This window comes from Zalophus californianus, chromosome 8 (assembly GCF_009762305.2).
Source record: "Zalophus californianus isolate mZalCal1 chromosome 8, mZalCal1.pri.v2, whole genome shotgun sequence".
Classification (NCBI taxonomy): domain Eukaryota; kingdom Metazoa; phylum Chordata; class Mammalia; order Carnivora; family Otariidae; genus Zalophus; species Zalophus californianus.
In genome coordinates, this window is record NC_045602.1 from 140,353,027 (window position 1) to 140,365,743 (window position 12,717).

The 12,717-nt window shown below is 48.5% G+C and overlaps 1 protein-coding gene across 1 annotated transcript in view; it reads left to right on the top strand.

Annotated features, from left to right (window-relative positions):
• The window catches only part of PRPF6 (pre-mRNA processing factor 6), a 44,624-nt gene that overhangs the window by 13,033 nt on the left and 18,874 nt on the right, over positions 1-12,717 (top strand). The window contains exons 7-11 of the mRNA XM_027623223.1: positions 2,841-2,935; positions 3,291-3,447; positions 4,277-4,439; positions 9,277-9,395; positions 10,550-10,768. Of these exons, the coding sequence (XP_027479024.1) occupies positions 2,841-2,935; positions 3,291-3,447; positions 4,277-4,439; positions 9,277-9,395; positions 10,550-10,768 (753 nt within the window). The remainder of the gene's footprint in view (positions 1-2,840; positions 2,936-3,290; positions 3,448-4,276; positions 4,440-9,276; positions 9,396-10,549; positions 10,769-12,717) is intronic.

A 12,717-nucleotide genomic window follows, 5' to 3' on the forward strand; every position in this document is an offset into this window, starting at 1 on the left:
GGCTTCTCTCACTTAGTGATAGACATTTAAGGTTCCTCCGTGCCCGTCCTTTTTTTTTTTTAAATTCACATTAGCCTTAATTTTAATAAGATTTGGCATCTTTTTGCATGCTTGATGGCTGTTTCTTTAAAAAAATTTTTTTTAATTGACGTATAGTTGACACACAATGTTACATTAATTTCACTCCTGTATGTTTTTTCATGGCTTGACAGCTCCTTTCTTTTTTTTTTTTTTAAGATTTTATTTATTCCAGAGAGAGAGAGAAAGCACATGCATGAGTGGGGAGAGGGGCAGAGGGAGAGGGAGAAGTGGACTCGCTGAGCAGGGAGCCTGACGCGGGGCTCGATCTCAGCACCTTGAGATGACCTGAGCCGCAGGCAGACGCTTAAGAGACTGAGCCACGCAGGCGCCCCGACAGCTCATTTCTTTTATCACTGAATATTGCTCCGTTTTCTGGATCTACTGCGGTTTATTTATCTCTCATCACTTACTGAAGGACATCTTGGTTGCTTCCAAGTTTTGGCAGTTTTGAATAGAGCCGCTACAAACATCTGTGTGCAGTGTTTTTTTGTGTGTGTGTAGATAGAAGTTTTCGACTCCTTTGGGTAAATATCAAGGAGTGTGGTTGCAGGATTATATGGAAGAGTATGTTTAGCTTGGTAAGAAACCACCAAACTGTCTTCCAAAGTGACTGCGCCATTTTGCATTCCCACCAGCAACCAATGAGAGTTCCTGTTGCTCCACACCCTCACCAGCCTTTGGTGTCAGTGTTCTGGGTTTTGCCCATTTTAAGAGGTGTGTAGTAGTATCTCACTGTTGTTCTCATTTGCATTTCTCTGGTGACATATGTAGAGCATCTTTTTTCATATGCTTATTTGTCATCTGTATGTCTTCTTTGGTGAGGTGTCTCAGGGTCTTTGACCCTTTTTTTTTTTTAAGATTCTATTTACTTATCAGGGAGCACACACAAGCAGCGGGGAGGGGAGAGGGAGAAGCAGACTCCTTGCTGAGCAAGGAGCCCGACGCGACTTGATCCCAGGATCATGACCTGAGCCAAAGGCAGACACTTAACCGACTGAGCCAACCAGATGCCCTGACCCATTTTTTAGTTGGATTGTTTTCTTATTGTTGGGTTTTGATAGTTCTTTGTGTGTTTTGGGTATAAGTCTTTTATCAGATATGTCTTTTATGGCTTGTCTTTTTATTTCCTTGACCAGTGTCTTTCAGAGAAATTTTTTAATTTAATGAAGTCTAGTTTTCTTTCTGTTGTGGATTGTGCCTTTGGTGTTGTATCTAAAAAGTCATCACCAAAGGGTGTAAGGTCTGTGTCTGGTTTTGTTTTTCTGCATGTGGATGTCCAGTGGGTCAGCACCATTTGTGGAAGAGACTGTTCTTGCTCCATTATGTTCCTCTGCTCCTTTGTCAAAGACCAGTTGACTGCATTTCTGGGCTCTGTTCCCCCTCCCTCCCCCCACCAAAGTAAGTTCTGTGCCCAACACGGGGCTTAAACTCACGACTCTTAGATCAAGTGTCACATGCTCTAGCAACTGAGCTAGCCAGGCGCCCCTGGGCTCTATTCTGTTCCACTGATGTACTTGTCTAATTTTTCAACATTACACACTGTCTTGATTACTGTGACTTTGCAGTAAGTCTTAAAGTTGGGTAGTATCAGCCCTCTGACTTTGTTCTTCAGTGTTGTGTCAGCTACTGTGGCTCATTGATTTTCTATAGGAGCGTTAGAATCAATTTGTCGATATCCGCAAAAATGGCTTGCTGGATTTTGACTGGGATTGCGAGGACTCTGCAGATGAAGATGGGAAGAAGGGACATCTTCTTCCTGCCCAGGAACATGGACTGTCTCTCCATTCATCTAGTTCTTTGATTTCTTTCCTCAGAGTTTGGTAGATTTCCTCATAGAGATCGTGTATGTATTTGTTAGATTAACACGTAAGTATTTCACGTTTTTGTGCTAACGTAAATGATACTGTGTGTGTTTTTTTTTTAAAGATTTTATTTATTCATTTGAGACACAGAGAGAGAGAGAGAGAGAGCATGAGCAGGGGGAGAGGCAGAGGGAGAGGGAGAGGGAGAGGCAGAGGCAGGCTTCCCGCTGAGCCAGGAGCCTGATGCGGGGCTCGATCCCAGGACCCTGGGACCATGACCTGAGCCAAAGGCAGACGCTTGACCATCTGAGCCACCCAGGCGCCCCGGTACTGTGTTTTTAATTTCAGATCCCTTTTGCTCATTGCTGATATATAAGAAAATGGTTGACTTTTGTATGTCAACCTTGTATCCTACAATCTTGCTAAAATTGTTTTTATGTTGATTCTTTGGATTTTCTACATAGACAGTCACCTACAGACAGAACTTTACCTTTTCCACCCCAGTCTGTGCCACTTTCCTCCTTGTCTTGCTGTGTTCCCTAGGACCCTCTGCCCATGTTTCATTTGGGTTTTTTTGGTTATTGTTTATCGTGGTGATTTTAAGACTCACAGCTGGAGAGAATGGTATAATGAACTGCTGTTAGCATATTTAAAGAAAGTTAGCTGGAATAATCTTTTACTTTGATTTCTAGGTTTCACTCATTTTTAAAACTTATGTTTAGTTGAGTTTTTTTCCTGGGCCTTTTATGATTTCTTTTTTATGTATTTATCTTTGTTTTATAGATGTGAAATTCGTTTGTGATCATCACAAACTGTTTGAGTTAAGGTTTTCCTACTTTTACAGTTTCCATGTTCACTCATGGTCAGGATCATGGGAGGGGCTCCAGGGGCCTCTGGGTACTTGCTTTTGGGCATCTTTGACTCTCTGCAATCCACTTGGCTTGGCCTGTCTTGTAGGTGTCTGACTCGGTGAGTGGACAGACTGTGGTTGACCCCAAAGGCTATCTGACGGATTTAAACTCCATGATCCCAACCCACGGAGGGGATATCAAGTGAGTGCTCTGTGGAACTGGTAGGGTGGGGTGGGACTCAGGTTGCCTAGAATATTTTGGATTTTGTTTGAAAAATATGCAGCCAAAATAGGATGTGGTTACTCCAAGAAATACACGGTGAAGTGGGTTGGTTTTCTACGTATCTCTGTTCATTGTGGATATTAAATGTGTTATGAATAATATTCCAAATTTGTGTGCATGCTGAGAAAGCACCTTGCTAACAGTGTCCTACACTGCTACTTACATCACTTAGGACATCACATTTGACAGTCGCTACACGGGTGCCTGCACTCTGGGGCCGGGCATATCCTCAGTAGTGTGGCTGCTGACCCTGTGTGCTTTCTCGCCCTCACAGTGACATCAAGAAGGCACGGCTGCTCCTTAAGTCTGTTCGGGAGACTAACCCTCATCACCCACCAGCCTGGATTGCATCAGCCCGCCTGGAAGAAGTCACTGGGAAGCTGCAAGTAGCACGAAACCTTATCATGAAAGGGACAGAGATGTGCCCCAAGGTAAGGCCCGAGTTAGGGCATTTTCCTGGAAGGCTGTACCATGCCAACCCCAGGGGGAACCTGGGTGTCTGTCGTAGGCAGGAGGGGCGTGTCCCGTGGGATGTGAACTCGAGGTAGACTAACCTACCTGCCTTTTGGTGTTGAAACTGCAGACAGGAGGACAGGCAAGAGGGAAGAGGGGAAAAAGTGGGAAAAGGCTTTTCCTGCTTATTTTCACTTAAGAGTGAAGGCCCACCTACGATTAGTTTAATGGCAGGATAACCTTAACAAGAAAGGTAACTTGGTCAGCTTTTCCACCCCACCTAATGTAAGAAACATAAAAATTAATGTAACTCTTGGGAGACTATTCCAGCACTTTTTTGGGAGGTAGAGTGACTAGACAAGTTTTAAAAAGTCCTATGAGACCTGTAAAGGTCGCTCTCTGTTGTGCAGACTAGGGCGCCCTTGGCAATGAAAGATACCCTCTCTGAATACTTACGCCAGGACATCAGGCATAAAGGAGAACTCAGGCCATCGCACAGCCAGCTGCTGATAGGTCTCTGTTTCGTCTGTTGGTTTACCTGTCACCCTGAAGGGCAGACTATTCTCTCATGGTGCTGTTGTGTGTCTCCCCGACTTGGGGACACAGAGGTGCTGTAACCACGTTCCCAAGCAGTGACATTACAGGGGTCTCTGGTGTAGGCGTACTTGAGGCCAAGCTGATGGATTTTTGTTTGATTGTAAAACCTGGGGCCATAGGTCTGATGAGCCCAGCCCCTCCTGTTCCTGAGGCTCCATCTCAGATTCCAGTCTGCATGTACACTTCCTATTCTTTCATTTTGCCCCACAGAGTGAAGATGTCTGGCTAGAAGCAGCCAGGTTGCAGCCTGGGGACACAGCCAAAGCTGTGGTAGCTCAAGCTGTCCGTCACCTTCCACAGTCTGTTAGGATTTACATCCGAGCAGCAGAGCTGGAAACAGACATTCGTGCCAAGAAGCGGGTTCTCCGGAAAGGTGAGCCTCCCTGGGAAGGCCATCACCAGCAGGCGCGTCTGGGGCTGTGGTCCCCCTGAAGGAGGTGCTGTCTCTTCTGTTCCTGGTGCCCAGGCTCTTGGAGAGCAGACTTTTTGCTGCTTTGCTCAGTTTTTTGGTGGTACTGGCTAAGGAATGGGTAGCATTTTGGGGCCTTTTTCTGGGCTGGGTTGTCCCTGCTCCTGGACTGTCTGGGACTGGGAGGCAGTTTCCGGTTTGGGTTTAGGTCCCACTCCTGCCTTTTCCTGTCGTGTGCCCTTGAGTGAAGTGAGCAGGTTTTCCACATCTGTAAGATGAGAGCAGTACTCACTCGGAACCTGCTGCTTAGGGCTCGATGTGGGGGTGTATTTGAAGGGCAAGCCAAGCCAGTCCAAAGCAGGTCTCGGGGTGTTGGTCCTTTCCACCATGAGGAGCCTGATGCTGTGGCAGCTAGCAGCACATCATTTGGTTCTAAGGCTGAACCAGTTGGGTAGTCACAGCAGAGGTGTGCATTAATTGAGCCCCTCCCATCTCCTGAAGCCTGTGCAAGGTCACGTGACAGCACCTCATCTTCTCACCTGGTGCTGCAAGCAAGGTGGCGTGTGCCGTCAGCTCCTGTCAGTGCGTGGTTTGCATACGGGGGAAGCCGATTCCATCCAGGATTCACTGCCGAGATGGAGCTTTTGTCGTGCTTTGTCATTATTGTGGAGTTGGTATAAAGAGCAGCATTTCTCCCTCCCCCGAACTGTGCTTTCGATCTTCCTTCCAGAGCAGATGCGAGTCAGAGGGTTGATGTGGAGTAAACTCGTGCAGATGGCATATTCTACTTGAACTTGTAGTGCAGGTCAAATAAAGTATATTTTGTGGGATTGAGGGCAGTTTTCAGTGAGGTTTCCAACTCTTATTGTTAAGATGTGTGTTTGAGTAAAATATTAGAGGTGTGTGACATCAGGCCATGCGAGTGTTATCACATACAGTTTCTGTGTTTGATAGAGGCCAGGCGGAGTCCCCCTTCTGTGTGACCATGACTGTGTGCTTCTGTGCATTCAAGTGTGTTTTCCTCTCTTGGGTCTGGTTTCCTGTTTTGCTACCCATTAAATACTCAGAGCCACTCTTAAAATGAGGCCAGGAACAGAAAGTTAGAACCTGTCTTGGTTTATAGGAATCAACTTATCTTGGGGTGCCTAGGGGGCTCGGTTGGGTGTCCAACTCTTGGTTTTGGCTCAGGTCATGATCTCGTGGTGGTGGGATCCAGCCCTGCCTTGCGTGGGGTTCTGCACTCAGCGGGAGTCTGCTTCAGATTCATTCTCCCTCTCCCACCCCCTCTGCCCTTCTCCCCTCTCCCCCTCTCCTCTCTCCCTCTCAAATAGATGAATAAATAAAATCTTAAAAAAAAATCAACTTATCTTTTTTCAGCCAGAAAAATAGTTCTTTAATGACAAACACATTAAACTCTGGGTAATTAGCATTATTTATTTGGGAAAGCTCTCCTGAATCTCGCCTGCCACAATCTCGTGATGAATGGTCAGAATGTCTTTGTGGCCACTCCTTTTTCACCACCAGATTACCTGGGTTCATTTCCAGCTGGCTTCAGATTTGGAGAGGGGAGTGGGGCATGGAGGTGGGGCCTGCAGGGCCTGCAGGGCAGTGTTGAGTGATGGCTTTTCCAGGACGTCCTGGATCTCTAGGGCAATGGCTGTCCTGGCTCTGCTTCTCTCAGAGAGTTGTGCTAAGGTAGAGAGAACACTGAGTCCCCAAGCCGGCCTCTGCCCCTGCTCCCTGGTCTTAGTCCTGGCCTGCCCCCATCCTTAGACTACTTCCAAAAACAGCATTCTTTTTTTCAGGTGCCACTTCATTTAGTTCTTGGTGAAAATCAAGATGACAGTTACTTCCATCAGTGACTCAGGACACCCTGCCAGCCCTTAGTCGCTGGCATGTGAGCTCTGGGTCTTAGTTGGTTGGCAGCTGACATCTTAGTCCTTTGTTGGGAGAACTTGAGCTTGGAATGCTAGTCTGACACCTGAAGAGGCCGAGTGACCTTGAGTGTGATACTTGACCTCTGAGCTGCGATATCCTTGTCTGTAAGGGCACATGTGGGCCTGTGGCTGGGCCATTGGCTGCTTCCTGTCAGTTCAGCTCACCACGATAGGTATGAAGCCCTATGTTACTCTGTAATTAATACAGTCCTATAAAAGCGAGGTTACTTTGCCCCGAAACCCTGTGTTGGGGTGCATAAAGCACAGCAGCCTCCAGTGGCTGTCACTGTTGGGTCACTGTGAGCACAGGGATAGCACCGGAGTGTCCTCCCTGCAGGGCCAGAGCTGTGTGTGCCCATCCTCTGCTGGCAGGTATATCTAGTTCCGTCTGGTCTTTTCCCGTCTGGGCTGCCCCTTATACACCGGCTGCGTGTAGCCTCTCAAAGTAGCCTTACAGCATGGTCGCTGTCTCTGGGAAGACCCTTGGTAGGAGCTGGACTGGCTGGCAGCAGTTGGCTTTAGCTTTATCGTCTGGATAGCTGATGGGACGCCAGTGGAGGAGTTCCCACTGTCTCCCAAAAAGTGGAGACACAGGTTCCTTGGTGTCATACCCATCTCTGGGTGAAGTTAGTGACTCTGAAGTTAATGACTTCAGTTCCACCTGGAAGTTCTGTGTGCTAGAGGTTGAATTATGAAGTTCACTTCCACTGATACCCAGTGTAATAGGGAGAAGGAAGGCAGAGGCAGAGGAGTCAGCATGCGTCTGCAGAAGCAGCAGGAGAATGGGTGTAGTTCTGTGTCCTTGTTTCTCTGGCTGGTTACTGGACTGCTAGCACCTTACCTGGTCAGGGTTCTTTACCTGGACCAGTGACTCAAACTATTATTTCTGAAGGGGCTAAAGCCTCAGCGGTCTTGCTTTCTTGGGCTGCTGTACTCCCATGAACTAACTCTTGGAAATGGGAATACTGAGCCAGGCCTTAAGACTCTGGGCTCTTGTCCCCCAGGACACTGTGGCAGCTCAGTCTCACCTTGGGCGTCAGGGCTCCTTTCTTCAGCCAGGGCTGGTGCACTGGCGTCAGAAGGTGGAGAGATGCATGCCTGTGTCGGTGTTCAGTGTGGGACGGCTGTGGCTGTGTGCCTTGGTGGGCACATCTTCCCTTGGGAGGAGACCTCCTGACAGCAGAGTTCACAGGTTGAGGTGGGAACCAGGCTTTCCCAGTGGGACCTTCAGTCGCTTGGATGTCACTCCTTTTTCCTAGACCTATGTGTTTTGGCTGTGTGAGAACCACCACTGTAGTTTGTTTTGGTTTTTTTTTGCATCCTGTAGGGTCAAGGCCTGTTGCTTTGGGGTGTTTCTCCCAGACAGTGTTTTGAATGCTCTGTAGTGTCCCACTGTTCTGCCAGGCCTTGGCTTCGAATGATGGGGGTGTGGTAAGGCCAGGGTATCCCATGGCCTGACCCCTTTGCTGCATGTCTTTTGCTGTGAGGTAAGTTTCTTGAACACATGATGAGTGTGTGGTGCTGGCATCCAGCTCTGTGGATGGTGGTGCTGGCAGAGTTCTGTAGGCAGGGAAGGCACATCCAACAGTGAGAGCCAATCCCTACCCCTCCCGATGGATTGGGTCCAGGATATCAGCCGGGTCCAGGATATCAGCCTAGTCCAGGGGCTGACAAGGGAATGGTTCTCTGGGAAGGGACTTGGCTCAGTGGTGGGCTCAGTGGCACCCTTGGGAGGGATTCTGTGAACCCCGAATGGCCCTGTGTGATCCTGCTACATGTACACAGCCCCATGGAGCAGGTGGGGGCCATGTGCCCCCTGAGGCCTGCCAACTGCTTCTGCCGGTGAGGGAGGCTCAGCATGTTGCATCCTGGCTTCCTCCAGGTGTCCTAGGTGGCCCCAGTCTGTGCCCTGATTCCATGCGAGAAACTTTGTGGGTCTGCAGATTCTGCACTGTTACATATTAGGAATGTTTTCTACACGCTTGGCCCTTCTGTTTCTGAGAAACAAGAACCCCTTTGGGATCTGCCTTAGAGGTGCTCTGGCTTCCTGCTGGTGACCTGAGCTGTGCTTTTCTCTGTCAGCCCACCCCTGCCAGGGGCTGACTAAGGCCCTGACCTCACTCTCCTGATACTCATACCGCAGAGCTCTGTGTTTATCTGCCTTCTGTTGGGGGCTTTTTGGTAAATTGCATATGAAGAAAGGTTGCTTAAACAAAGGTTTGGAAGTTTCTGGACTGCACAAACTGGTAGCTTTTTCTGGGAGCCTGTCCCCCTTCCCTGATGTCCCTACATGTGCTGGCTGCCTGTGGGCCACCAAAGGAGCCCACCTGCTCCGGAGCACGTGAGGCTCGGCTGCCGTGATCGTGATGTCACCACACAGCGTGTGGCTCAGGGGCCAGGAAGGAGCTCACGCCCAGCCAGCCCTCTGATGCACGCCAGCCTGGAGATGCGTGTATCCCAGGGCCACTTCTGCTTTCCTTTCCCTTGACCTCTGCACACTCACCCACAACCTGCCTGGCCGAGCTCTTCATGTGAAGGTGATTTTCTTCTTGTGGTTGCCTGGCTTTGTTTTATAACGTTGATTTTCAAGCCTGGATGGGAGCAGAGACCACGCACAGCCCCCTGTGCCGCCTTCAGTCGTCTGCTGTGGCTCAGCCTTGCTTGTGATTCAGGATGCTCCACCTTGATCTTGGTTGCGTCTGCCCCAGACTTGAGAGGCCCTGTATAAGGGGCAGGTGTATGATCCTGGCCTGTCCCTGAGGGAGAGGTCTTCTGACCCTGCTGGCAGCAACATTCTTTGGGACATGAGCATCCTGCTTTTGCTTCTGCTTTTCTGTGACCTTTTCTTGTTTGACCTTTCCAAGCCCTTGAACATGTTCCAAACTCTGTTCGCTTGTGGAAGGCGGCTGTTGAGCTGGAGGAGCCTGAAGATGCTCGAATCATGCTCAGCCGAGCTGTGGAGTGCTGCCCCACCAGTGTGGAGGTGAGTCCACCAGGCTTGGCCTGCGTCCAAGTACAGCGGCGGGAAGTGGCATCAGCTGAGCATTGAACCCTGATTTCTGGGACTGTGAGGAAGCATGAAGTCACAGGAGGCCACCTTGTACTGCAGCTGCCAGGCAGAGTCACGCTCTTGATGCAAGTGCAGAACAGGAACTTAGCTGGTCTCTGGCCACTCCAGAGAGTTCTGTGCACAGCACTCTTTTTCAGGGCCCAGGCCTAATTCAGCTCAGAGTTTGTAAATGGGACCTGAACAGTGGAGGGTGATAGAAAATACTGATCGATCTTTCTCTCAGCCCAGCATGAGCTTGGCTCGTTGCCTCAAAGCTAGTTGGATGTCTTTAGTTTCAAACATTCTGGTTCACAACATTCTGTGCGATGATTTTTAGTCTTGGTTTTTTGATATCCAATATGTCCTTAATTATCTTAAGGGTATTGTGAAATTCTCCAAGCAAAATTAATCTTAATTTATTTATATAAAAGTAAATAGAGCCCATACACATCTTTGGTGATGAAATGTTGCAGAATTAACAGCCAGGGTGTGAGAACCCCAGAAAGCTGAACACCCATGTGTCCTTTGTGAAGTCAGCAGTCACGTCCTGCTCACCCTCTGTCCAACACCCGGAATGAGTCTGACATACTGTGTACGTTTAACTGGTGTTTGAAACGTGTGACTGAGAATCTCAGCGTCTCACGTTAACCAGAGTCACTAAGTCAGAAACATAACTGAACAGTTATCAGATCAGGTGAAAATGTTGTACACATTGGTGGGTTCTGTTTAAAGGATCCTTGAGAGCTATTAGAAAGAATTTTGTGGAGGGGCGCCTGGGTGGTTCAGTCGGTTAATCGTCCGACTCTTGGTTTCAGCTCAGGTCATGATCTCAGGGTCGTGAGATCGAGCCCCACATCGGGCTCTGCTCAGCGTGGAGTCTGCTTGAGATTTTTTCCTTCTCATTCTGCCCCTCCCACCCTGCTTTCTTTCTTGCTGTCTCTCAATAAATAAGATCTAAAAGAAGGAGGGAAGGAGGGGAAGGGAGAATTTTGTGGAAGTGTTGCAGCCCAATAAGGTTGGCTCACCGTTTGACCTGGCAGGTTGTGCTGACTACCGTCCTCTTGTTTGCTGGTGTTCTCTCCATACAGCTCTGGCTTGCTCTGGCAAGGCTAGAGACCTATGAAAATGCCCGCAAGGTCTTAAATAAGGCGCGTGAGAACATCCCTACAGACCGGCACATCTGGATCACGGCTGCCAAGCTGGAGGAAGCCAATGGGAACACACAGATGGTAGAGAAGATCATTGACCGAGCCATCACCTCACTGCGGGCCAATGGTGTGGAGATCAACCGCGAGCAGTGGATCCAGGTGAGGTCAGCAGGTAGGACTCCCCGCTGCGAGCAGGTGTCAGTGTCTGCTTTAAAAATGCACGTTGGAGTCTCTCATAGGGTAGGGGCTGCTGGATGGTACCTGAGGGTTTTCATGTCGGCAGGGGAAGCAGGCATGTGTGGCCTTGCCTTATGTGATTGTGACATAGGTTTTTATAGAGTTGACACTTAAGAGTACGTCTTGGGGTTGGATACTCTGAAGAACTTTCTGTGTATGGACACTGGTGAGTAGTACTGATTTGTAAGTAGAAATAATATGACATAAGGAGAATGATTGTTCCATGGCTAGTGAAGTCTCTGAAGATCTTCTGACCCAGCCTCCAGGCCAGGTGACCTCTCCTGCCTTCCACTTCCATGTGAGCTCTCTGGGCGTGGGCCCCTCATCTCCTGGGGGGCCCTGTCTGAAGTGTAGTCAGCATAGGGGAAAGTGCTTCTTCACAGTGATCTGCTCCGTTCGGCCACAAAGGGCCCTAGAGGGCAAGGCTCCTTGCTTCACCTGCTGCCCCTTGGCACTGGAAGATGGCCTCAGGCCTCCTGTGCCCTCCCTTCTCCTGCTCCTGCTGCCACACTTCTGATGACCATTCTCAGAACAGCCCCCGAGCTAAACTGTCCCCAGTGTGGCCAGGAGGGCCTCAAGTGGTGCTGCACTATTTCTGGGGTCCCTTGGATCAGTGCCCCTACTCTTCCTCACATGGGTATTAAGCCATGTGGCCCCTTTCTGTGTTTAGGCAATTTTTTTTTTTTTTTTTAAATCCTGAATGCGTGAGGCCTTGCGTCTCCCTCTAAAATTTAATCATTGAGATTCAGTCCCTTTATTTCTTTGGTGTTTTTAGCCATGTTGTTACAGTTTTGATGCCTCATCCTTTTGTGCAGATCCACCTGTCCAGCCAGTGTCTTCTTCCCTGTGCCTGAGAGACTGTAATTTTTCTTGCAGTGCAGGCCTGACAGTAGATTCTTCTAGCTCTTACACGTCTGCAAACAGTCTGTATATCACCTTTGTTTTTGGAGGTATTTTAAAGATTTTATTTATTTATTTCAGAGAGAGAGGGAGAGCACAGAGAGAGAGGGAGAGGGAGAAGCCGACTCCCGCTGAGCAGAGAGCCTGTTGTGGGGCTTGATCCCAGGACCCCGGGATCATGATCTGAGCTGAGGCAGACGCTTAACTGACTGAGCCACCCAGGGGCCCCCAATCTTCTCCTTTTAAAATTGGGTTGTATGTCTTTATTATTGCTCACTTATTTTCCATTTTTTACTATCAAGTTGAGTTGTGAGGGTTTTTATATATTCTGGATATAAGTCTCTTTTCAGCTTATATGATTTGCAAATATTTGCTCCCATTTTGTGAGTCATCTTTGCACTTTCCTGATTGTATTGCTTATAGCACAAATGTTTGTAATTTTTGTAGAGTCCAGCTTATCCTTTTTTCTTTTTGTTGCTCATGCTTTAGGTGTCATATCTAAGGATCCTTCCCTAGCCCAAGGTCATGGAGATTTGCTCCTGTGTTTTCTAAGATTTTTATCGTTTTAGCTCTTATATTTAGATCTGTGTATCTAGTTTTTGTATGTGGTGTGAGGGAAGGGTTTCACTTCATCCTTGTGCACATGGCGAGATTTTGGTGCTATTGTAGGAGCCAGTGGTCATCAGTGTCCGAGGTTATTTGTGGACTCAGTCCTGTCTCCTAGACTGTATACCCTGACGCCAGCACTGTGGTCCTGCGACTGCCGTGGTTCTGTAGAAAGCTTTGAAGTCAGGAAGTGTGAGTCCTCCTCCGTTGTTTACGAGATCAGCTGTGCTTGCTTCTTTGTGTTTCCATAGGAATTTTAGGATCAACTTACTAGTTTCTGCAAAAAAGAAACTTGGACCATCTTTGATTTTGATAGGGATCCCATGGGACCTGCAGATTGCTTTGCGGACCGTTGCCATCCTGAC